We start from the raw sequence: 25,745 nt of genomic DNA, 5'->3' as shown, positions 1-25,745 counted from the left end.
AGGGTTGGGAAAGGTGCTGCCACACCCAGTGTGGTTAAGGGACCCACACCTTGGACCAGAAATGTCTCTCTGGACCTCTCCTCCAGGCCTCCCTGAAACACTGTGGAGTTCAAACTTCTTTCTGTCGTGAAGGTTGCTGACACCTCCCTGGGCTGTTTGGTTTCCTCTTCCTTTGCTAGTAACAGCAGTCTGTTGCTTCCTAGGACACCTTGTAATGGGACCCAAAGGGGAAAGAGGATTTCCCGGGCCTCCAGGAAGATGTCTTTGTGGCCCTCCCATGAATGTGAATAACCCTTCCTACGGGGAGTCTGCATATGGACCCAGTTCCCCACGAGTTCCTGTGGTAAGGCTCTTCTGGGTGGAATCTGGGGTGGTCATCCCTCAGGACTCTTCACATGACTGATGCTCCCCGGGCTTTGTAAAAGCCTTTTAGTAAAACTTATTTCCTCCGTTATACTGGGCACAAGCTCGTTATAGGAAATTGGAAAATAAGGGAAAATCAAAAGAAGAAAACCAAGGTTGCGGGTCTATTTTGGAGTATTTTCTTAGTCTTTTTTTTTTTTGGCTGTGCCGTACGTCTTCCAGGATCTTAGTTCCCTGACCAGGGATTGAACCCAGGCCTTGGCAGTGAGAGCGCAGAGTCCTAACCACCGGACTGCCAGGGAATTCCCTTCTTTGTCTTTCTTAAGAAAAAAAAAAAATTATAGAAAATTCAAATTAATACAAAAGCAGAACAAATAGTGTAAGGAACCTCTTTGTACTCTTTACCCAAGTTCAACAACTATTAACTCCCGGCTAATCTTGTTTCCTTTTTACGCTTACGACAGCCTACCTACCTTAGATTATTTTAAAGTAAACCTGGACATCAATTCATAATTTGAATGGGTACGCAATACTCTGTCCATCATGTGGCTGTGCTGTGCTTTATTTAACCAGAGCCCAATTGTCAGATATGTATCAGGTGCTCCCAAGCTTTTCCCTGATATAAATAACACTGTAATGAATATTTTGAGTATAGGATTTTTGTTAAGAATCATTTCCAGATGTTGAATTACTTGATTAGATGACATCACCTTTTTATTTATGTCTTTGTAACATTTTTTAAAAAACATTTATTTATTTATTTGGCCGTGTCGAGTCTTAGTTGTGGCACGCGGGATCTTCGTTGCGGCACACGGGATCTTCGTTGCGGCGTGCAGGCTTAGTTGCCCCACGGCATGTGGGATCCTAGTTCCCCAAACAGGGATCGAACCTGCATCCCCTGCATTGGAAGGCGGATTCTTAACCACTGGACCACCAGGGAAGTCCCCAAGTCTTTGTAACATTTTAAATGTTATAAATTTTAAACCATGGTAGATATCTTTATTTCAAACTCAGACATTAGGAACTGGATTGGGACCATGTGGGAATCAAGACATTGGTCCCCACTTCAGGAGGGATGCAGGAGTGTAAAAGCAAACCCCCCTTCTCACTGATCACCAGCCCAAGGTCAGGGACTGTTTCCTCCTCTGGCTCTTCCCCCGCCCTCCGTAGAAGTGTTTCCTGGAATCCTCACCAATGTTTCCTCTGGCAGATATTTGTGGTCAACAACCAGGAAGAGCTTGAGAGATTGAACACCCAAAATGCCATTGCCTTCCGCAGAGACCAGAGGTCTCTGTACTTCAAGGACAGCCTTGGCTGGCTCCCCATCCAGGTACTGGGCACTCAGCACACACCCCATCAGCAGAGGGACGCATCTCCAAAGGAAGGAGAGGCCTGGCGCAGAGCTTTCCGTGGGAGTCTGAGCGCCCTCCCTCAGCCCGCCTCCGAGAGCTCTCCATGCCCCGGCTCCCCACATGGAGCTCTGCTCTGGGCCAAGGCTCCAGACAGGCTCCCAGCCCCGCACAGCCTTCCTGCCAACCACAGAGCTCTGGTTACAGGGGAGGAGTGCCCTTCCCCCACTGCCCTGCCCCCGCCCAGAGCCTCTGTCCCCGGTGCCCGGCTACCTGTCCCACCGTACCAGTAACCGTGCTGTGTTTCTCTGGCCAGCTGACGCCTTTCTACCCTGTGGACTACCCCGTAGACCACCGCGGCTCCTGCGGGGACGGGGTCCTGCAGCCGGGGGAGGAGTGTGATGACGGGAACGGCGACGTGGGTGACGACTGCATCCGTGAGTGGCCCCAGCTTGAACCGCCGCCGCGTGGGGTCAGGCCAAGCCCCGGACACCAGCTGTGCTGGTTTGGGACAGTTCTAGAGCCAGAGCTGGGCTGCTGGGGGGACGACCCTCCCCACTCAGGCCAAACGTGAGCCCTCCCACCGTCCAGGCATGGCGATGGGGTTGCTGTCAAGGATCTTGGCCCCAGAGAAGCCACCGGGCCCTCCCTTTCTTTTGAATCCTACTTCTTGGCTAAACCCACGTTCTAATCCAAATTCTTATCAAAGATAAAGGTGATGCAGGACTGAGAGGCAGACGGGAGAAGGCAAGAATCTGAATCAGGACTCACTTTTAGCAGACAGAGTCCTCATAGCAGAGCTCTGTTTTGGGGGATCGGGCGGCTGGGCTACCTTCAGGCTTATGGATACTACCGGGACAGGCAGGCAGCATAGGGCTGAAGCGTTGCTTTTCTTTCTTCTTTTTTTTAAAAAAATCAAGTGACAAAAGCAGGAGGTGAGGTGGAAAGCATGAGCTTTAGATTCAGATAGAGTTCGGACGCAGGCTCTGGAAGCCACTGAGTCACCCTCAGGCTCAGAGAGGAGGCCACACGGTGAGTGGGGTGATGGAGGGCCTCACTTTCCCCAACTGAAAAATGGGTACGACCGCACCAAACGCTCAAGCCTTTAGATTCTGTGAGATTCTGCAAGCTGACGTGCGCATCGATTGTCTGGGTGCCGTGAGGGCTCGACATCCCTTCACTGCATTATTTTTAAAGTCCTGCTGTGAGAAGCCGGGGCTGGGGACGTGTAGGTGCAAAGGCGGGTTCCTCACCAGCAAGGAGCTCAGAGGAGGATGAGAGTGCGCAGGGGCAGGCGCGGGATGAAGCGTCTGGTTCTCTCCGCGTAGCTGCACTTCCCGCGACAGTTCCTGGGCGGTGATTCCTAGGATGCTGGCTCTGCCTGGAGTCCCCCGTCCCTCGTGGAGGTGACACAGCAGGAAGGAACTAATAGGGTCTCAAAGCCCTGTAAAAATGAGGGTGGGTTCATACTCCTGGCCCCTCCCCTGGTGTGAGAGCAGAGACCCCGTGGAAGACGACGTTCTGGCTCCCGAGGGACGCAGGAAGCTCCCTGCAGACAGACAAGTGCCACCAAGGCTGTGACGTGCCTGGTGCTCCCCGTCTCCCTACCCTTACCTCGCGGGAACCCACGGTGGTCCTGCGACGGAAACTGTCCTCCCGTGGCATTGGGGTCTGAAGCTTTGTGGACATCCCTGCAGGAGGGTTCAGGCTCTGTGGGGTGGGGGGGGGGGCTCCTTCAGGCCACATGGTCCCGTCAGGCTGTCCCCCACCCCCCTCTCAGGGCTTCACCTCCTGTGTCCCCTCAGGCTGTCGCCGGGCCTACTGTGGAGATGGTCACCGGCACAGGGGCGTGGAGGACTGTGACGGCTCTGACTTCGGCCACCTGACCTGCGAGACCTATCTCCCCGGGTAGGGACCACCTTGCGGGCTGCGACCACACCCCGGCCTCCCTCCCTCCTGCCTATTCTCTTTCCTTCACAAATATTCCTGAATGCCTCCTGTGTTCCTGGGGCTTTCTGGACTCTGAGGTATGGTGACACAGAACACATGCATGGTCCCTGCTCTCGTGGGGGGACAGTGCTAAACACAGAAACCCACACACCACTCAGAGCAGTCGCCCGCCCCCAGCTCCGCCTGGGCCCCGGGCTGCAGCTCACTGTGGCCCCTGGATGAGCAGCTTCATCCCCCGTTGCTCCCGTGACCACACTGGTCTCCTGGGAGTGGGCCTGCCCCGGAGCGGGGCCAGTGGAGGGGGGAGGTATCTGGGCATTTCAGAGAATCTAAGCATCTGTAACCTGAATTCTCTGGAACCACCGGGCAGGCCTGTGGGTACACATGAGATCCCACCAGCCTTAGTATCTAACTTTGGTGGCTCCAAGCTCCTCCCAGAAAACCCCAGGAATGTAGTCTTCCCTTCAAGCACCCCCTGCAGTTGTTTCTGAGACCCCTCAGTGGGTGTTCACGTGGCTCAGTATCCTGAGTGTCCTGGCCTCCACGAGGACATCTCCCAAGCCCGCTGAGGGCCTCTGCCCTGTGAGGCACGATCCCATGCCCAGAATGGGGTCTCCTGGGCTCCGTTCCCCCAGTCCTCACAGGACCAGAGTTGCGTAGCTTGTAGGGAAGGTAGGGAGGCCGCTCCTCTCCCAGTCCACATCCTGCTTCTCCCTTGGCCCCAGAGTGGATCCCTGGTTCCTCAGGAGTCCATCTGTCCAGCCGTTCCCTCCGCCCCACTCCTCTGTAGGCTTGGACCCAGGCCCTCGGCAGGGCTGGGGGACAGACACAAGGCCTGTCTCTCTCCTCCAAGGGGGTCTCCTCAATGTCCACCCCCAAACGCAGAGCAACAAATCAAACCAGGCTGGGGGAGCTCAAACCCCAAACTCCAAGCACTGTAGGCTGGGCCAGGACCCCACTGCATCTGTGTGTCTGTGTGCACTGCCCCTCCCTGAAGTAGAGAGGCTCCTGCCAGGCCCCAGCCAAAGGGTTGGCGGAAGGAGACCACTGGGTGTAGACAATCAGACCTGGGCTACAGGGACACGTGGAGCCCAGGGTTTACCCCCTGCTCTCTGTGGTTACTCTCTTAATCCCGAGAAGCCTCAGGGGATGCTTGCGAATGTGGGCGTGGTGTATCAATACAACACAATCTCGGAATTAGCGCTTGGGCTTACAGATGTGTAGCCTGTGCTCTCCAATATGGTAGCCCTCGGCCACATGTAGCTATTTAAATAAAGTTAAATATCCGACTCTTCATTCACACTAACCTTATTTCAAGAGTTCAATAGCCACATATGGCCAGTGGCTGCCACAGAAATAGTGCAGTGTGGTCTACTGGACAGCGCTGGAGAAAGGGCCAATTCTCTCTGAGGGGCTGCATGCAGAACCAGGCTACCTACCAACCCCTTTCCCCCAGATCCCTCAGATGGACTCAAGGGGAGAAGCCCAGAGGCCTGGACTCAGCTGCCCCAAGCCCCTCACCTTGGAGCCCCTCGCCCTTAGGAGGGCAGCAGTAGGGCGGCTCTCGGATAAGGTTTGACCAGAGTCCCGAGAGGCGGCCTTTGAGAACGTGGCTGTGTCCTTGGGGCTCCTGCCCACTGCCCCGTGTCTGCCCCCTCAGGTCGTACGGAGACCTGCGGTGCACCCCATACTGCTACATCGACTCCACGCCCTGTCGCTACTTCACCTGAGGGCCGCCGGGAGGAGGCGGCTGCACCCACGGAACTGGCAGCAGCTTCTCCACCCTTGGCAGACTGACCTCGCCCCATCCTGGTCCGGTTTCCACCACCTTCATGCAACAGAAACAAGGACAAACTCTTGCTGCTAAGATGTGCTTTTAACGCAGTCCGACTGGAAGAACCTAGGACCACTGCATCCTGTCTTAACCCCGAGTACCGGGCCTCCTCCACACGCCCATCGCGACCCTCCGGCCAGACCGCCGGCCTGAGGGGCCCTCCCTTCCGAATATCGTGGACTTGGCTTTACACTGTTAGGCACACAGACTGTTGGAGTTTGCTCCCGTCCGCTGGGGACATCTGGGGCGTAGGCCTCTTGGCTCCTCTGACCTCTGGAAATGCGGGCATTCTCACCCGGCAGCTGGCCAGGGCTCCCCGAGCCTGGGAACCACAGAGCAGGGAAGTGGGCCTGTTCTTTGGGGGTGGCCCCCAGATCTGGGCCCAACTAGGGACCCCCCCCCCCCCCGCCCCGCAGCTGGCCACAGCCCAGCGCTGCCTCATGTGGATGCGGCTTCCCCAGGCAGAGCCCCAACTGTGAATAAGTACTGAGACCGCCGCCAAATCCTGGGGTGCTGGGGTGCTTGCCGTGTAGACGAAAGCAGAGCAGTGGCCTTCTTTTCAACGTTTCCCGAAGGGGCTGCTCTTGGGGCTTCCCCATCCCCGGCACCATCCTGACCTCCTGGCTCTGCGCACTTGGACCTCCGTCCTGTGAATGTCTCTCATGTCCATTTCTCCTTCAGGACATTCGCTAGCAGGCCGGCCACTGGTGTTTCCTGAGTCCTTAGGAAACTGCTGCCTGGTTTCCCGTCTGGGCCCGATTGAGTACATGCTCCGGGCAGAGACGGCATCTGTCCTGGGCGCCAGCTCCTGGCTGCCTGCTGACTCCCGTGAGCCCTGTGACCTCCCTCCCTGTCTTCGTGGTGCATAGTCTTGTCCTCGTGTGCGTGCGCCCGAGCCCCCGTTTCTACAGGATCGTTAGCCCTGCGTGTCTGTGAGCTGCCTTTCATCACCATATTTCCTGAGTGAGGCTTAGCTTTGTTTGGGAAAGACGTCTTCCCCACAGCAGACCTCAGGTGGGATTTGCCCATTTGCTACCAGATGGAGGGACACTCCTGGGCCTGTGTACAAGGCCTGCGTCTTGGGCACTTGGCATTGTGCTGGTGGCCTGTTGTGGGCGAATCAGTCCTGGGGTGGGTGGACACGTGGGTCAGTCTGGTTCCTTCCGCCTCTACTGCAAGTCCTGGGCTGACGTTCCATGGCCCATGTCTGTCCCATGTGAAGCCACCACCTTCATCCTGGCATCTCCGGATGGGAAATCAAGAAATAAAGGCAGCATTCCTCCCTACTGTGGCTCTCTCTTCCCCGGGGGTTTGGGGCTGGTGTCCCAGAACTGCTGGATGGGATAAGGGCTCTGAAATCCAGTCTGCTTCCAGACTCAACAGAGGGTTCTAGAATGGGAAGTAGTCCTGCTCCCTCAGGGACGAGGGAGGAAACTGAGGTCCAAGGTCACCAAGCCGGGTCTTGCTCACCCCCAGCCTTGCTTTATGATCTTGCATAGGGAAGAATGGAGATCTAGTACTGCCCTTGGACCTGGCCAGGAGTGGCCCAGTCCTGGGTCCCACTCCTTGGAGGGCACTACTCTGGCCTTCCTCTGGCCATGACCCTCCCCACGGGGCCACGGTGACACTTGCACACCCCATGTTGCAGGTCCCAGGAAACCCTAACTCTCCACCCGAGTGGTCCTGAGCCTGCTTCCGGGACCGCACAGCTCTCTCTCCACGCCTGTCCTCCTGACTGTGGCTCGCACACACCTGTAAGCGTGAGGGGTGGCCAGGGACAAGCTGTTTGCAGGGGTGGTAGATGGAGCTTGGAGATACAGGCCGCACATCCCGGCGTGAGACGGGCCAGGGGCAGGGAGGCCCGCTCTCCTGGTGCTGCCACAGAAAACTTTGAGGAACCTAAAAATTCCAGTCTTCATGAAAGTGTAAGCAGAACCTATTTAATGCGTAACAGTTTGTCAGTTTGATCCTAATGTAAATACTCAGACATTTCGCGTGGGAGCCAGCATCTGTGCTCTTGTCCCTGGACCCAGCAGTATTAGAGGGGGGCCCGCCTCCAGCTATTTCTAGGGAGTGTTCTGAAAGGCTCAGGAAATGAAAGGATTCAAGGTCACATGTGTTGAGACTATATATAGGAATAGTCATTCTCCCCCTTCAGCATTCTGAAATGAAAAGATGAAAGATCAGGGAAGGTGGGCCCGTGCCTCCCCTGAAACGTTAACTCCCCGGCGTAGGGAGCAGCTTTGCCAGGAGCACGGGCACCTGTCAGGAGGCCAGGCAGCCGCAGAAACACCTCCTGGGATCATCTGCTGGTGGGAGCCCCCTTACCTGTTCATACTTGGTTCATCACTTCCCACAGCCTCAGTTTCCTCACCTGAGAGACTTGAGACAGAGGCTGAATTTTCTTCCAACTCTAACCGCTGGTGAGTGTGGATTCTGCCCTCCAGCTGTGACAGGGTATGTCCTTGGAGGGGTGATGGATTCCTTTGGCTACTCTCAAGCTGTCACACGGCATGGCTGAGAATATGACAGGGCCTTCAGATATTGTCACCAAAGGAAGCAGTGTCAGTCCAGATGCTTTTGTTGGCAAGTAGCAGAAAATCCAACTTAAATATGATATAAACCATAGGGTAGAACTTACTGGCTCATATAACTCATAAGTTCCAGGAGTAGAGTGGCGATCAGGCAAGGTTCAATCAAGGCTTCCTCTCCATTTCTCGGCTTGATTTAACCTCTCAGCTATTTGCATCTCTCCTGTTAATTCAGTCCTTAGGGTGGTCACAAGCTGACTACTACAGTTTCAGGCTTACATCTGGACCTTGTAATGTCCACAGGAAGAGAGAACATCTATTCCAGTGGCTCTCAAGAAGTTTTTTTTCCCCCCAGGAGTCCCCAGCAAATCTTGCCTTGAGCCTTGTTGGCCTGTTTTGGGTCACATGCCCATTCTTGAACCAGTTCCTGTTGTCAGAACGCTGCCTGCTGATCAGATCACAGCTGGGTTCCTGAACCCAGGGTGGCAGAGGTTTTAAGATTACCCTTAGCCCACCCCCTGGTGATTCACCAGAAGCATATAGGCTGTGTGGGGAAGGGGTGGCTGCTGGACCAGATATTGGGGAGCAGGAATGGGGCAAATGTGACAAACTTGTAAGCAAAGTAAGGTCTCTGAAGGGATCTTGGTAACTAAGATATAGGAACCAGTGCCTGGGAAGACAGTAGGACAAAGTTTCTGAGTGTCTTGGGGCAGACACATGGGTCCATCCATCACCCTAATAGGTAGGGGTGTGGAGGGCACATATGGGTCAGATTGCTTAAGACTCTCCAAACCTCATTATAATCAATGGACCAGCTTACACCCCAGTGTCTGCCCCAGCCCTCCCCTGCAGTGGAGTGAACCAATTTAAATTTTCAACGAAACGCAGATCTTCCATTTGTGTGGTAGCAATGGGCTCACACACAGCTCCAGGGCCCTGGCGATGCACCCAGGAGATTACTACACTAGAGCAGCCCAGTAACCACCATGGGCACAGAGGCTCCAGGGTGTGGGCTGGTCCCCCACCCGCATATTCATTCTTAACCATTCTGGGAGGGGTGCAAACCACACAACAGTGATGAGTTAAGGATTCCCCATCCCACCTCATCCAACCCGCCCGCCCAAGAAACAGAGGAAGAGGACTCACACTGCCTGTATCAGAGGGGCTTTCTCTCTGGTGGCTCACTTGAGCTCCTTTCAGCCCCAGGCAGCGGACTTTTAGACGAGTCTCCGAGAAACCTCACCAAAGAAAGGAAGCAGCTATTTCCCCTGTCCTCTCTTCCCCCTGCCCCACTCCCTTCACAGGAAGGTAAAGGGGCCCACGTCACAGTGAACTTCTGACCCCAGTAACTTCTTCAAAGGCAACGATGAATTTTGTCTTTGATATTCCAACCCATACACAGAACCACACTCCATGGGTGCCCCACCCCAAGTCACCCTCATCCAACACCCACCTAGATGGGAAGTTCAAGGCAGTCATCGTGGTCATGGGTCATCACTTGAGGCTCACCAAGGGTGTTGTGTCCTGGAGCAGTGGTTCTCAAGCTTTAGGGTTCATCAGAATGACCCGAAAGGCTCGTCATTGTGACTCAGCAGGTCTGGGGTGGGGTCTGAAAATCTGGGTTTCTAACAAGGTCCCAGGGGATGCTGATGCTGCTAGACCAGGGACCTAAGAGCCTGCTCTGGGGAGACGTCTCACCTGAGAACAACGGCAGAAGACTAGGCAAAAAACACAGGGAAGACAGCTGGGGACTTCGGGTGGGTGGCTTTTTTATACTTGTCATTAAAGCCGGGGGGAGGTCTGTGTCCCTTCCTCTTGAATCTAGGTGAGCTTCTGACCAACAGAACGCTGCGGTGGTGATGCCATGTGCCTTCTGGGCTAGGTCATAAAAGGCCACGCAGCTTTTCAGGACATCTGTCCTAGGCGGAGGCAGCCAGCGCGTAAGATGGCCTCCCTGAGATGGCCTTGCTACAGAGGCCACGTATGGCCCCAAACGAGCCTGCTTCCAGCCACCCACCATGCGCCAGACATGTGATGGCGGCCAGCTTGGACTCGCCATGCCTGCCCATCTGCCAACTGAGTGACCTCAGGTGAAGCCACAAGAAGCAGAATTGCCCAGCCAAGCTCTGTCCTAATTCTAAACCAAAAAATTCCATCAGATCAAATGGTGGTTGTTTCAAGCCACTAAGTTTTGGGGCAGTTTGTCATTTAGCAATAGGTAACCAGAGTGGTGCTCTGGGTTGGAAAGGGTAGGTTAGCAAACTACACACAGTGAACAGAGTGAAGTGCCCACCTAGAGGAGCCACTGGCTTGGGCTTGGCGCCCTCTGCAGGAATCACGAACACAAAGCTGTCTTTACCTCTTCCGGACTTTTATCCCTCTGGCCAGGAGAAAAGCCAGAGCCCTGAGGGTCCTTAGTGATCATGCAGCCCAGGGTTCTCAACCAAGGTGGAGAGACATGGGGTCCATGGAGGTAGCAGACTGATTGCAGTAACTGCTCCAATTCCCACACCTCCCGGGATCCAATGAACTTTGCCACTCCTCACATCGATTGCTGGAGTGTATCTGCCCGCCCGCCCCTCGATTCTGAACTTGGCCCTGTGACTCGCTTTGGCCAATGAGATGTCAGCAATTGTGACAGGGGCAGTCTCCTCTCATCTAGCTCCTCTGCCTCTGTTGTGACAACATGCCCAGGCCAGGCTGCTGAGGATGAGAGACATGGAGTCAACCTGAGCTGCCCTAGCTGTGAGGGCTGAGGCCATCCTAAACCAGCTAAACCTGTCAAATCCCAGGCACAGGAAGGAGCCCAGTCAAGACCAGAACTGTCCAGCCACGTCCAGCCTAAATTGCGGAATAAACGCTTATTATGTTAAGCTTCGAGCTTTGGGATGGTTTGTTACACACTCTTGTGGTGGCAATAGTTACCTGAGGATCAATAGTCCCTTAGGTGATGGACATGCACCACCGCTTCCCCACTGAGAGTCCTGGCTCAAGTCTCCCATTTCCACCGGAAGACATGGGAGCCGGGTGTAGGATAAGCAGCAGAGGATTCCTGGCCTAGTTCTCTGAACGCGTAATTGTCTTCAATCCAAATCTACTGAGCACCCAATAGGTCAAAGACGCCACAGAGAGTTTAAAAGGAACACGGTCACTTCCCACCTAGGGATTTACAGCTATCAGGGCGCCAGGACCACAAGATAGGTGTGGGCATCGCTGCATCCAAGGTGCGGAGGGCAAGCAGGAGGCAGGACCAATTCCAGACTGTGAGCGTCGACTGGGGGTCAGAGGTGTACACGTGTCCTTCTGTGCAGCGTGGCATTCCAGGCGGAAGGACTCTAGCGAGCTAAAATGACTAGGATACGTGTCTAGGGATTCAGTTTAACCCCTGCGTGGTTCCCAGACCCAAAGCTAAAAGCCTGCCTTTCCAGACCCAGTAAAATGGCCTCAGATGCCATGTGGCTTGCTAAAGCCACCCTTTAGTTTTGAACTTCACACCTTTTAAAACTGAAGTGTACATCCTAACGATCATAAACACCAAATTAAAAGGGAATCAATTTAGATAATTAGGCTTAAGCACAAAGTATTCTTAAAAGAACCCTTCATTTTTCACTGATTCCTAGATTGATTTCTAGTAAGAAAATAAAACCCACCGAGATATGAAGTGTATTGCTGACTTTCATTTTTTACTTAAATATAGTGATCTTTTAAGAGAATAAACCAAAAACACTTTACAGCAAATACTTTACATAAATATAGACGTGCATGTCTACTTCATAATTAAGCAAAATAAACTTTCAGGCACAAGATTTTAATAATCATTAAAGAATGAGACAATGAACCCAAGACAAAAATAACAGGAGCAACAAAAAGACATTTCGTAACGCTTCAATTGGTCTTGTCATCCAACCTACTGGTTAAGGCCTGAGTTTCATGAATCCTACCTTCCTCGCCAAATGGAAATATTCAATTTGGCTGTACCCCTAATGTACAGCCACATAACAGACGGCTATTCTCTCAAAATAATGCAATAAATACATCACACGCACACACACCATCGCACACACACCCTACTTAACCAGCCTCTCAAATAGGGAACTAATAAGGATTTTGGAATTTTCAAGTTTTCCCACCCCTGAAGCACATACACATTAATACCACACATAGAAAAATATGATTCTGCTACAGAAATGAGTGGCATCATGAGAAACCTCTAGCTTGTTAAGTTTCCCCAAATCACGCCTTTACTGTGGCTTGCTTGCCACGGCTCCTCAGGTGCTTCGGACTGAAGTCTTCACACCTTGCCGTATGAACCACAGCGCGGCAGACGTGACACAGAACAAAGAAAAGGCAATTTTAACAACTCAGAGACTTCAAAACCACGAAGATCAGAGTGGATCGCTTCCAGCTGTCTCCAGACACCTGGCACGTCTCCTCTACGTCTGCCCTCTGTGCTCCACCGGCTGGCTCTCTGCCCCCTTCCCACCAGGCTGTGAGCGTCTACAGGTCTGTTCCTGTTCGCCCTCTAGGGAACAGGGATGGCCACGACGGTGCCTGCTTTGAAGGCGTTCACACCAACCAGAGCTCGAGCAAGAGGAAGGTCCGTGTGTGCACACAGTACTCCAGCTGGTGAAACCAACAGAGGAGGAGTCCATGAAGGGGGCACCCACAGAGACCCCTGAGTGGGGCTGGGGGAGGGGAGAGTGACAAGGCACGGAGGCAGGAAGAACAAGTCCAGTTTGGCTGGCAGGAGGGCACTCGTGAGAAGTAGTTTACGAGGCCAGATTCTTCATTTCCAAAAAGAAAAGATTCCTTACTCTGCTGGGTAAAGCTGGAGGGCTTGGGGAGGGAACCGCCAAAGGCTTTTGTGCAGAGAACAAAACGGGAGCTGTGCTAGCAGATGTTAACAACCGTGCAGGGCCGGGCAGGATGGATGACGGGGAGAGGGTCTGAGCTCAGAGAGCCTAATTCACCAAGCCCACTGCCACCTGCAAGCACTTCCTATAGAAACAAACATCTTGACCCGAAAGGCCCCAAACCGCAGTTCTGTCTACATATATCAAGACGCTAGGAGGAAAAAAAAAAGAAAGAGAGAGGCTTAAATAGATTATTTATAGTTCAAGTTCCTGGAACCTGCCCCAGCTTGAGCAAGTTAAGAGCAGTGAAACAATTCTCACATCCAGTAACAATTCAAGTCTCCCAACCATGGCCTTCGGCTTCCCTGAGCTGTCATTACCAAGGAATTAAAATGCAAGGATCAATTCATTATAAGTAAGTTCCTACCTGCCGTGAAATCCACTGAAGTCTCATAACGGGCTGAGAACCCAGCACAGGGCACTGCCGTAGACCCCTGAGCGGCGCCTGGCAGAGTGGCGTGAGCGTGCTGCCGGCCCCCCTTCTCCAGCTCACTGGGGTCACTGTGTGGGTCAAACAGGTGACTCTGCAAGGCTCAACTCTAAGCCCCCACCACGGATCATCTAATTTCTTTCTAGGTCCAGACTGCTTCCCTCCACTAGCTGGGGAGGGAGAGGCCACCTTGAGGAAGAAAAATCACTCTTAATGTTCTTGATACCACTGAACCAAAGCAGACAGAAATTTCTCAGGACACAGTCATTCAAATTACAGAAATGGGCTACTCCATACTAATTACGGGACGACTTATCACACATTTGCTGCATACGGAACATTTACTAGTCACCAGTTTCCTGCAACAACAGATTCATCTGGAAACTGCCCGCTGCAGAAGGCAACCTTGTGACTTTCTTCTAGTTGCATATAAAAAGTACAAATCAGTTTGGGAGTCAGGCACAAACAGTGGTACAAAAGCATGAAGAGAAAAACCTTATCAAAACATGTGCTCGTTTCACACTGCACGAGTCCTATCCAGATTCTGGTCTGGAAACCGGCTGCCAGCTCATTTGCTCAAAGAGGCTTCTTCACCTCACCTCTCTTCCACTCCTAGTCCCCCACTGAAACCGACTGAAAGAAACACACTCATTATGGATCCACATGCAACTAAAAGCCTCAATTTAATCGAGTCACATGCATCAGCACAGTGGCTGCTGGTTAAATCTGCTCCCCAAGCCTCATGTACTTAGGGACTGTTTGGATCTAAACTGGAGCTAGAAGTAGCCAACACTTCTTTCTTTTGGAATCCAATAAAAGCTCCAATGCACAACTGTTAAGTCCCATGTGTAAGAATCTCTGGTTCTAGTAAGTGAGATTCAGGGGTGGGAGCGGTGGGAAAAGCCCGGACTGGGGGCAAGACAATGGCCCTAAACCAGCACTGCGCAGACGAAGGGCTGAGCCAGCAGAGCTCCGAGGTCCCTCCAGCTGACACTCTCGGACTCCATCCTGAAGTCCGTTTCTACACAGGCTTGTCAGGCTGGGTCAGACAGAACTTGCTCACCACTTTGTGTCAATAATTGAAAGTGGTTTAAACATGCGTCTATGCTGCAGTTTGAGGTTTCCCTCTCTGCCCACCCCTCGAAGACTGTGTTTCACTTCACTGGTGCAGACCATTTGGCCAAGCTGGTGGCTGCTGAGGTTTACAACTGGATCACTGGCTAGGTGAAGAAACGGCCTTTGAGTAACCTAAACCAGGGCACGTTTGTCTGTTTTTCGTTAACAGTGTTAACCAAATAAGAGATATAATTCTGTTAGTTCTGCTATAGATCTACTTAAAACTTTGAAACGTGACATTGTTCAAAAATTACACAAGAAAATCACCCATCACCACTATGTTAAAGATATGCACATCTGAGCCCTCCAGAGCCTCCAGCTCCTCCTAGTCACTGATCCCCACATTTTCCTCTCGGCGTGGACTCCACGCTAAAGCAGCCCAGTCTCGCGGCAGATCTGTGCACAAAATGTTGATTTCGAAAGATCCGGCTCTAGTCATCACTGTCACTGCCAGACTCACTCAACTGCAAGTCATTTCCTATAAAGAGAAAACAAAATCAAACCCAAAGTACACAATTTAAAAATGACTTCCCCACGGTTCTTTGGTTGACTGCTTGGGCTCTCACACTACAGTAAAACCAGGCCAGTTCCATTTAATTAGGGAGGAAAACTGATTTGGCTCAGTGACAGAACTGGTGCAGTCCACGTTTTAAAAGAATTGCTATTTTTGGTATCTGCAAAGCACAGCAATACTGCTCTCTGGGATAAAACAGGGGAGGGATAGGCCAGACAGCTTTCACATGTGTCAATAAATAACAAAAAATATTTATAAATAACTGACTCACTGTCTAGTAGAATTGTTCATATTAAGTTGCTTTATAAAAGTGAAAATAATACCAAGTTGGGCTTCCTGTTAAGGAAGCTGAATACTATTTATACTGTGCATACCAGTCATATACTAATCCAGTACCCCCCTGACCCCTCTGGCCAGAATCTTCACGTTACCTTACACCACAAATCTGAACTAAAGAGCTCTGTAAAGCCTCAAAGTTTTGTCCAGTGTGTGACATTTAGGTTTTAGGAGTGAAGAATGTAAGTTTTCCCATCTAATATGATAAGAATAACAGGACCCCAGATGATAGATACCACTTGGAAAAGAAGAAAAGTGAACTTCTGTATTTCTGGATTACTAATCTCTAGGCCACCTCTCCTCAAAGTTTGTTCTGAGAACCATGGGGTCCCTGAGACCCTTTCAGAAGGATTCGACCTGAGGGCCTCTCTTTTCTAACTACATATTTATGTGATGCCACATTTTCTTCATATACTTCAACCTAAACAACTTATGGCAACAGATTGAATGCAGAAGCAGATGTAAGAATCCAGCTTTGTACTAAGCTAGATGTTAAAGAGATTTGCAAAATTTTAAAGCAATGTAAGTTACCCTTCATATTAAATATTTTTTGATTTTGAAAATTTATGTTTCATAAAAATGTTATTTTTGTTAACAGGTGATGGTTTACTGTTGTTCTTTTAGACGAATTACTATTTTAAGTATTTCTCAGTTTTAATTTCTAATATGGTAAATATTGATAGATATAAGCTACACACACAAAAGTTCTCTGGGGTCCTCAATAAGTTTTATGACATAAAGAGGTCTGAGACCAAAAAAGGTGACATCTGCTGTTCTAGACGTGGGGAAGGTGATGGGATCAACACCAGCTGACAACCTCCAATCAGCAGAGCTAAGCGCCATCACTTACAAAGAAGGTGACATGCACGTAAACAGGTCAGTGTAATGGAGCTGAAAACCCAGTTCTGAAATTTCTTATACAATCAATTTGACCCAGGTTCAAACTGATCCATTTGTTTTTTGGGGGGGAGAAGATATAATACACATTACCATTCAGAAAAACAATATTATCATTACTCTGTATGTTTTCACATTAGGGTTTACCAAATTTGCGCTATTTACTGTGATTTTAGGGTTTATAAATTGGTTCCAGTTGACGATCCTGGTTTAAATAACTCCAGTACTTTACTGCATATGAAGTATGCAAAGATTAAGGTCTTGCCATGGAAGAGCCGCGGGCCAGGAGGACGTGGAGCCATGAAGAGCTAACAGAAGTTTACGGCGCGGGTAGGTAGGTAAGATGCACTGAGCCATTTTTGGCTCTTTTCTTCTAAGGAAGAGTTTAGCACTGACTGGGCAAAATGAAGAGCTGAGTTATAGCCACAGTAGCTGTCTGGTCGTTCTCCACTGTGAATCCCAAACTCGCAGTGTGAAACTTACTGTCCCAAGCCAACTGAGAAGAGCATCAAGTATACCCTGATATCCAGAAGCTGGGCCTGTGTTAACAGGATAGCAGATAACAGCCTTAACTGATGTCACAACAGGGCTGACCTCACTCAGTTAGTAGAGCGAGGCCCAGCACAGTGGTTCTCCACTGGCACTGATTCCGACGCCACAGGGGCATCTGGCAATGCCGGGAGACATTCTGGGTTGACACACTGGGGGAAAGCAGGAGGTGCTCCGCCACCTAAGTGGGTAGAGGCCAGGGATGCTCTTCACCGTCCTACAAGGCTGGGGCCGGCCCTCACATCAGGGGTTTACCTGACGTCTACACTGTGGAGCTGAGAGTGACCTCTGCCCGGCCCACAGGAGCAGGGTTACCTAGGCTAGCTACCCCGCCACTGCCCCCTGACCTTCCAGCCTCCTCACAGGAAGTCAGACCGGAAGAGAACATCCAACTCCAGGGAGTCGGGAGAGAGGAGGGCGCGGAGAACCTGCACTCTCCCGACCTCCAAGACAAAGACATTTGTTTTTGTTCTCCCCTGCTTTGCTTTACCACCAACTGCACTGAAAGCCACCAGACGCTATAATGTCCCTTCCTTCCCTCCTGCGAAGGCTAGCTGGTCGCCAAACACCTTCTAAGGGCACAGGTTCCCAACTCTGTGGGCTGTGGGATACCGCACTCTCACGGCACTGGGCTCTCAGGACTGTACAAAACCTGGAGGTGGGGGACTGGGTGGGGGCAGGCGGCACCCCTAAAGCCTGGTATATGCAAAAGTACAGAGCCCTGCGGCTCACGTTTCAGCACTCTCCAGAATTCACAAAACCTAATTTGTGCCAATAAGGAAAAGAAAAGAGATGGAACAGATTTCTAGTTTTGTGCTTTTTCTTTTTTTTTTTTTTTTTTAACTGTTTGGTAACTTACTCCTTTCTGCTTCAAATTGTCTTTGTCAGGACCCTTTCTTATGCCTTAAGTACCTTCAGGTTTATAGACTCTGGTGTAAGATAAACAGAAGCTCCAGCTCTGGCCTGACATTCCCTCTGCCCACCCCCAAGCCCCCGCCGCGGCCCAGAAGCGGGAGCGCACACTTACTGAGGGTGCTCATGAGCTGGTTGCTGCCTTGCGGCCGGCCGGTTCCGTTGGCGACGGCCGGCCTGCTGTTGTAGGGCTGCTGGTGTGACGGCTGCGGAGGGGACACGGGGCCGCTGTCCTCGCCTCCACTGCTGGAGCTGTCGTCATCGCTTCCTGACGAGCTCTCGGAGTCTGAGGAGCTGCTTCCACTGCTGCTGCTCATCTGTTCAATGATGTCCACCTCGGCCCTCAGCTCTGCAATAAATGACGGGACGGGGGTCAGCGCGTCAAGCCTCTGTAAACACTAAGCTGGCAAAACCAAGAGCAACGAGGAATAACTGAAAAGGAACTCCTGCTTCCTGAGTCCTTAAAAACAAACAAAATGACCCAAACCAAAACCAACAAACAAAAACATCGAACATGTCTCCAGAGAGACAATGGAAACATTTAATTCACCCAAAATAACCAAAAAGCAGACTGCTCCAGGATAATGATTCTTCTGAGAAATGAATTGTCTATTTTGCCTTTATCTACTTTAAAAAAAAAAAGAATTATGAATTATGGGATTAAACACCAAATAAGAGAAGAGCAATGTTCTGCTCATGGGCTGAGCAATACCTGACCAGGAACTGGAAGGTCTGAGCGCTTGCTCTGGATCCACCTCTAACCATCAGGGAGACCCAGGTGGAAGGCAATGAATATCCCAAGATGCTCTGGAAAAAGGAAGGGCCACAGCAGACAGCCTCTGGGGGCCTTTCCAGCTTTCACGTTCCACAGGTAAACAAGGCCCGCAGGAGGAGCCGTGGTGGCTGAAGAAAGATGGTGGGACGACATCCCTCCTCTGTGCTTTTACACATTTGACTTACAGCCATGCCTTCAGGTACCGCAATTTTAATAAATGTAAAGCAGGGAAGGAAACACATGTTCTACCTGACCATTTTAATGTGAGTGAGTACATTAACGATTCCCCATAGGCTACATCAAGGAAGATGCCAGATTTTCCTGTCCAAACCTACCACGAGGCCTTAAATGACTATGGTTCCTTTAAGCATAACTGGCAACAACCACTCATGGTCCAATTCCTGTTCAACTAAAGTGAGAACTTCCACAGACAGCATTCCAATATCCATGAGAAAAAAAAAAAAAAAATCCAGAGGCTTAAGAACTGTGTACCACGCAGAGAGTGATCTCGTTTGTGAAAAGACAGTTATTTCCACAAGGTGGAAAAGGCAAACTTCCCAAGGGCAACTTTTTATCTTTTCCTGTTTACTACTGTTATGGATTTAATTTTGTTTCACAAAACTTCACAAATATGAAATATAACACTTACTTTCATAACTTCCTAAGTGTCTGGACAACTAAAACCATCCACTGTGTGGGGGAGAGAGCCAAGGTGAGTTCCTCTGTCTTGGTTTTACCTTGGAGAGCCTGACCAGACCTCTAAGTCCTTCTAGGCCAGTGTCCCCAGGGTCCCAGGAGCTATCATATTTACGTACCTTTGTTAATACAAAGTAGTGATCGTGGAATTTAACCCAGACACTATACTAACATTGGCACACTTGGTTTTTACCCCCAGTACCTTGTAATTCTCTTCTTTCAAAGCCTTAAAAGGTGTGCCGTATGGACCTTTAGATGGCAGGCAGGCTGGTTTAAACCTCAGGCCTCTAAGCAGAAAGCTGCAAAGACAGCCACAACTCAGGTCACTCTTCCAGACTCTCTCTTGTCAAACGAGCCAAGTGAAACCTCGCCTCCCCGCCCCGCCCCGCCGTCACCTGTGGAAGGGCGGGCCCTGCGGAAACGGTTACGATGGCGGAGAATGCCCACGCCGCCGCGTACGTGGCCTTGTGATCCCCACAAAAACATCAATACCCTCCTCCAAGTTGCTACCATGGCTCCAGAAGATGCTCTCTACCTCTTTTGATATCATCCAGCTGAGGTTCAGGTGAGGGGTTATCCTTCAAGGGAGAGGTTTTGGGTCCAACCGGAGGCTTTGTTGGAGCTCTGAATGGCACAGGTGGCGGAGGCGGTGGTGGCTGTGATGGCTGTGGGGGACGCGCAGGCTGCTGTTCCATTCGGGCTTGGATTCTACTGCTCCCCTCAGCTCTGAAATGAGATATGGACTTTAAACTGGAGGGGCAAGAACAGTGGTTCTCAGATTTGCCTCGCTTACCAAGCACCTGGAAGTCTCTGCAGAACCCCAGGCTCTTTACAGACAGCTTCAAAATACCGATATTTGTTAATTTTATCACACAAACTACTCATTCTACTGCATTCCAGTTCTGCACCGTGCACCGGAGACACAGAGATGAATAAAACAGACTCGCTGCCCTCATGGAGCTCACATTTTATATCAAGCAGCAGGTAAGACACAGAGGTGGGATACAGTGTGATTATGAGAACCCATTTTAATAACGGAAAATTGTTAACTATTCACCTTGTGCGCAGTATAAAGTTACAATTACACGTGATTTATTAAACTAGCTCTTGAAATACTGGCCTGCTAGCAATTTTTTCCATTATCTATTTACTGCTTGCTCATTTTGTCACAGGCCAGCTCTTGCTGGCAGGCAGGCAGGCAGAGCACTCCACCCCAGACCGAGGAAATGCTACCCGTTAACAATTTCTTTTGTAAATGGACTAGCTCAGCATTTTTCAAACTTTGGTGTCCACACAGATCACCTGGGGATCTCGTTAAAGTGCAGATTCTGACTTAGTATGTCCTGAAATTCTGCACTTATAAGAAACACCTAAGTGATAAAATACTGCTAGTTCCCAGATGACACTGAGCAGTAAGTCAAACTCCCACAACCATCAGCTCTCAGAGGCCTAAGAGCAGCACCTGGTTGGTGGAGGTAATCAACACAAACACACTGTGAGTCACAATCTCACTGATCCTCAGTCTCGTCGTGTGTGTGTGTGTGTGTGTGTGTGTGTGTGTGTGTGTGTGTGTGTGTGTGTGTGTGTGTGTATGTCTGTGTGTGTGTGTGTGTGTGAAAGGGTAACACCACCACCTTTTCAAAAGTTATTTGTAAAGATTAGATAATACACGTAAAACATCTAGCACAGTGCCTGGTATGTGATAATAAATAAATAAAGTACCCTCAATAAATGGTAGGTACTTTTACTTTTTGTGGAATGAGTAAAGAAAAATGGCTTGAGGAAGCATAAACAGAAAAACATCAAATACTCTCTTTAAAATTTAATTACTCTATTACAATAATTACTGTATTACAATATAAAGATAGAACCACTGGGTTACTTCTATTTATAGAATGAAATTTGACTTTAAAGTAAAATCTAATTGGCTTCACATGACACGTGTAATGTCTGTTGAATTAAAAATTAAAGAGAGCTCATTATTCAAAAAAAATAGACAAAGCTTTACTTTGGTGTAATAATGACCTCAAATGTACCCTGTAAAAATTTAACGTTTTCACTCTAATAAAGAATATATATTATTCAATTACTCTTTCATAATTTTAAGTCTGTAAATTTAAACCTTACCCCTTGGTGGTACTATATCAACAATCACGAAATTAATAAAATTGATTTAATCATACAGTACACTCCTTTCCCCAATGTTTTCTATGTTTCAGGTCTTAAAAGCATTATCCCTCTTTATTGCCTTTGAGGAAAAGATATTTTATTGACTTGTCTGAGAAGAGAGAGGTGGAGCTGCTGAGACTGCCAACAGGACACGAAGCACCCAGGTTCTCACATCCTTATAAAATAACTGAATAGATAATGTACATCTATAGAAACGGCACACTGATCTGTACCTGCTTCTTCACATACCTTGTTTTCTTGACCTGGATGCTGCTGCTGAGCTTTTCCAGCACATATTCTCCAGTGTCGTGGTTGATAATAAGCACACAGTCCTTCTGGTAAGGTCGCTTGTTCCCCTTGAACACAGTCATCGGTGGTGTGGATCCCTACATGCCACAAAAGAACAATTCAGACAATCAAACCAAACACACCAGTTATGAATATCAAAACTGAATTTACAGGTGGCTTTACCTCATCGCATCTTTTATCAGAGCTACTCAAAAAGGAACAGAATGAACCGATTTGTATTTTAACTCCTGCTGGCTTCCCAAGCAAAAATAAGGAGGAAATAACAATACAGCAAGAATCTGTGACTGTGCAACTGGCTCTAAGTAATCAAGAAATAAATATAAAATTTTTAAATTACTGTACATTTTTCCAGGGATTTGGGAAATGTTACAAATAATGGTAAAATGTGAACTGAGAAACATAAATTACGCATTACGTGTCTGACACTGAGAAGAGCTCTCACTATGAGCAGTAAAGCTAGTGAGTGACCTCCGCACTTCCTTGTAATAGGAGAGTCCAGGCTTCCCCCCATGCCAAGTAACCACAGAGCATTCTCCAATGGCAGCTCGTTATTCTGGCTGGTTCACAGTAAGTATATCATGCCACTCACCCGCTTAAGCCCCTGAATCACCCATCACTCTAAGGCCAAAGAAGAAAAATCTTTAAACGAGCCACCTGGCCCTTCCACCGTGCCCGGCTCCACTCACCGCAGGCTCTGCAGGCTCCAGAGCAGAAGGAGCTGGCCTTCTCTCAGACCCAAGCTCTTTCTTGCAGGGATTTAACAGGGCTTCTGCCTGCAACATCTCACCCTCTCCTTCCCTTTTAATTATTCAACCTTCAAATCTGCTCAAAGGTCACTTCCTCAGGGAAGCCTTCCCAGATTTTCCAAAATAAGTGCTACGCTTTCTTATATTTATTTAAACTCCCTAAGGGCAAGAAACGTGCTTGTTTTTTTCAAGACTGTATTCTCAGTACCTAGTAGTGAGCCAGCACCCAGTAGGTGGTCATTAATATTTGTCAAATATAGCATTTAATCCTCTGTATGGAATCAGAAATTGCTTGGCTGCTTGACTCCTTATTCATACAGTAAAAATTAAGAGTTAGAAGAGACCTTAGGGACCACTGATCTAACCTCTTCATTTTACATTTGGGAAACTAAGGTCCAAAGGGAGATGATGTAACTTGCCAAAGGCAACAAGTAATGAGATAGCAGTCTGAACTAGCAGACAATAAGTTTTCCCCAGCACAAAGCTTCCCAGGTCTCCCTGTCCAGAGCCTTTTCATTCTATCACTGGTTACCGAGAACTGATGTTCCAGGACAGGGCTGGGACATGCACTGACCCATGGTCATTAAGAGTATTTTGTCTGATCCTTTGGGCTTTGTGATCAGAGCGCCGCCTCGGGCAAGGCTTCTCCATTCAGCTTTTAACCGGTTCCTCAGCCCTAAATGGGCTGAAGGCTCTGCACCTCTGGTTTCTGCCTGAAACCACCAGCCTGCACATCACCCCTTGCCAGACTCATGACCCGTGTCGACCCTGCTCCTGCCCTCTGCACTCCTAAGCTGCTGCTTTACATCCGCAGGGCGCCTGGGCCTTTCTCTCTGTAGCTGCTGGGGGGAAGCTACGTGTGTCTAAGGGAGGGGCCAGGTGTCCACACAGAAACCTTGTCTACTCTGGGACAAATGGGGGAAAAGGGAGCTTGGGGAAAATGACAAAGAATTATTTTTACTCAAGTACCTGGGAAGCATGAATTCTACCCCACCCCACCCCCAAAATTCCTTTTTCCCTTATACTGGCACTTTAGAAATCTAGAAATATTTAAATAGGAGGGAAATCAAATTGCAATAACATAGAATATGAGGATTCACTGTGATTCCACATTAAAAAAAAACAACAATGGGATAAAACCTACAGGGATATGCGGCAGCGTAATTGTGACTTCATCTCCTTTGCCGACCTGAAGCTCTCCTTCACAGGAAGTGTCTATAGATGCCGGCTTAAAGTCATCTAAAGGGAAAGGTAAAAAGCATTTATCCACCAGGTTACTTATGCTAAGGGTTTGCAGGGCATTCCCATGTAAGAACTGAAATTTTTTATAACTCAAATAAATGGAAAATACACACCATTTAGAATTTTTCAAAAAGCTATTTCATTGTGGACAGCTTCTCATACACAACAGCAGACAGAATAATACCATGAGCCGTGTGTACTATCACCCAGCTTCAATAATTACCAGCTCTGGGACAATCTTGTTTCATCTATACCTCCACATACTTTTCTTCTCATTCCCAGTGGATTATTTTGAAGAAAAAAGGCTAGAATTTACACAACATTTTATTAAGCAAAGATATCCCCTTCCGCCAAGTGACAGATGAAAAGTTAATGTCTTATTATCCACAATGAGGTGTTTTACTAGGGTCAAAAGGAACAGAGCATGTTTTTAAAATCCTGTTGTTGTAAAACCCAATATGAAATATGAAAGGCCATAGCACCATATACGCTGATTTCATTTTGATAGGAACTGGCAAAGATAGGATCTGCCACACCCCAGCTCCATAGCTTTAACAAGGATTACTCCTGTAGATGTTTGGAGCAGAAGGTTGAACTGTATCTCCAAAGGTTAATCCTGCCCATGTTTCTGAATTGCAGTTAAAGCACAGCATGAACAGACACCTTACTCCCTTTTAACACAAACCTGCCTCAAACGGCAGGCCAGGTGCTTCTGTGAAGTGTCTTATTTACATTCCACCTTGCCCTTCACTCTGCTAAAACATCAATTCAGTAAACTGCTCAGGAAATGACGCTCTTATCATATTCCCAATACCCTCCCTCTGAAAGGGCTGACCTGCTGTCAGTAGGAAGCAGAGTAATGGCCTGGCAAGTGACCACAGAAAGACAGAACTGCATTATCTAACACACCCTCTTCCAAGGTGTTGAGTCACGTGTAGGAGGAGCTCCTCTGACAAAAACATGTCTTAACCAGCATTGGGGCTACCAGGAAGGGAAACCAGGAGCCTGTGAATCACAGCGGGATGCTCAGTCAGCCAATTCTTCACCCAGGACACAGAGTGGAAAGGCCCTCTCTCAATAGAGTCTGTAATCATGGAGAAAAAGAAGGTCCAGCATAATGACTATCTCCACATTCCTTAGGCCTGCTCGCTCCTGCTTCCAAACACAGATCAAGCGCTAACTTATTCCTGGTTCTCAAATCCTAATTTTATTCTTCACCCACAAGGGACTTGGTCCCGAGGAAAAGTTGGGGTAGTCCAGGTGACCTCAAAAGACATCAAAATCACACGAAAAGCTAGCATAGAGACATGGAGGAGGGAGCCCTGATGAGGCGCAGAGAAGATGCGGATTCTGGGGCTGCAGAGGGGATGAAACACTGCGTCAGGGAGGCCAGAACCAAAACGGACGAGGAAAGAAAAGTGAGGAAAACAAGGAAGAAGAGAATGGAATAGGAGGGAGTGGACGCGGATCCCGAGGAAACGACAAGAGTTTCCTTGAAGCGTGGAGACCCCCAGCGGGGTCATGGCGGGAAGGGGGCTACAGAGAAGAGCTGGAGCCTGATGTGGTGTCGCAGCCTTTCAGAAATAAGAGGGGGAGCCTCAGCGCGCGGGAGGGCTGGACGCGGCAGGAAAAGGGGCCAATGGTCTTCGGAAGAAGAGTTTGGTATCACGAGGCAGAGGAATAGTGGGAAGGGAGTAAAGTTCTGGTTTGGGAGTGAGCTGGGAAAAACCCGAGGTTCCGGCGGATCCGGGCTGACAGGAAGGGAGCTGACGCTGGCAGGGCTCCCTGGACACCGGAGGGGCTGAGGGCGGCCAGGGGCAGCCGTGGGGGCGCGGACTCACAGCGGATGGTGTGGAAGGAGGCCCGTGGCCGCTTCTCGAAGCTCTCCCCGAGCCGCAGGCAGTGCTCCTCGCGGTCCAGCAGCGGGTTGGCCGTCCCGTTCATGACACCCCCGGGCCTCGCGCCCGCACCGGTGCCCTCCTGGCGCGCCCGCGGCCCGAGCTGCCGGTACCGGCGTCCGGGGGAGCCGCGCTCCCGGGACAGCGTTCCGGGTCGCGCGGGGATCCGAGCCGGAAACCACCCGCGGCCGGAAGCAAGTCCCGGCCTCCGCGTCC

At 49.8% G+C, this 25,745-nt stretch overlaps 2 protein-coding genes across 8 annotated transcripts in view; one reads left to right on the top strand and one right to left on the bottom strand.

Moving 5' to 3' along the window:
• COLQ (collagen like tail subunit of asymmetric acetylcholinesterase) overlaps positions 1-13,113 on the top strand; it is an 81,732-nt gene extending 68,619 nt beyond the window's left edge. For 3 of the 7 annotated variants that reach the window (XM_082392770.1, XM_082392767.1, XM_082392765.1), the window contains 5 exons: positions 204-343; positions 1,574-1,693; positions 2,029-2,149; positions 3,518-3,620; positions 5,323-13,113. In XM_082392770.1, coding sequence (XP_082248896.1) covers positions 204-343; positions 1,574-1,693; positions 2,029-2,149; positions 3,518-3,620; positions 5,323-5,392 — 554 coding nt within the window. In that variant the 3' untranslated portion in view covers positions 5,393-13,113. Of the gene's footprint in view, positions 1-203; positions 344-1,573; positions 2,150-3,517; positions 3,740-5,322 lie in introns of those variants that run through there. The other 4 variants (XM_082392769.1, XM_082392766.1, XM_082392768.1 and 1 more) reach the window with 2 other exon arrangements.
• Positions 11,690-25,718, bottom strand: EAF1 (ELL associated factor 1). Its single transcript, XM_082392815.1, has 6 exons — positions 25,473-25,718; positions 23,534-23,628; positions 21,584-21,720; positions 19,701-19,891; positions 17,810-18,043; positions 11,690-14,964 (listed from the first exon to the last, which is right to left on the bottom strand). Exons 1-6 carry the CDS (start codon positions 25,573-25,575, stop codon positions 14,918-14,920), a joined length of 807 nt encoding a protein of 268 aa, XP_082248941.1. The 5' UTR covers positions 25,576-25,718; the 3' UTR covers positions 11,690-14,917.
• Between the last annotated feature and the right edge of the window lie 27 nt (positions 25,719-25,745).

Source organism: Balaenoptera borealis (genome assembly GCF_965194805.1).
Source record: "Balaenoptera borealis genome assembly, chromosome: 5".
In the NCBI taxonomy this organism is placed as follows: Eukaryota; Metazoa; Chordata; class Mammalia; order Artiodactyla; family Balaenopteridae; genus Balaenoptera; species Balaenoptera borealis.
This window is presented reverse-complemented; position numbering and strand designations above follow the sequence as displayed.

Coding starts and splice junctions, on each gene's coding strand:
- EAF1 (XM_082392815.1), bottom strand. CDS start 25,575: ATGAACGGGACGGCCAACCCGCTGCTGGACCGCGAGGAGCACTGCCTG. Junction 23,629..25,472: donor CTCCTTCCACACCATCCGCT/GTGAGTCCGCGC, acceptor CTTTCCCTTTAG/ATGACTTTAAGCCGGCATCT. Junction 19,892..21,583: donor ATCCAGGTCAAGAAAACAAG/GTATGTGAAGAA, acceptor ATCTCATTTCAG/AGCTGAGGGGAGCAGTAGAA.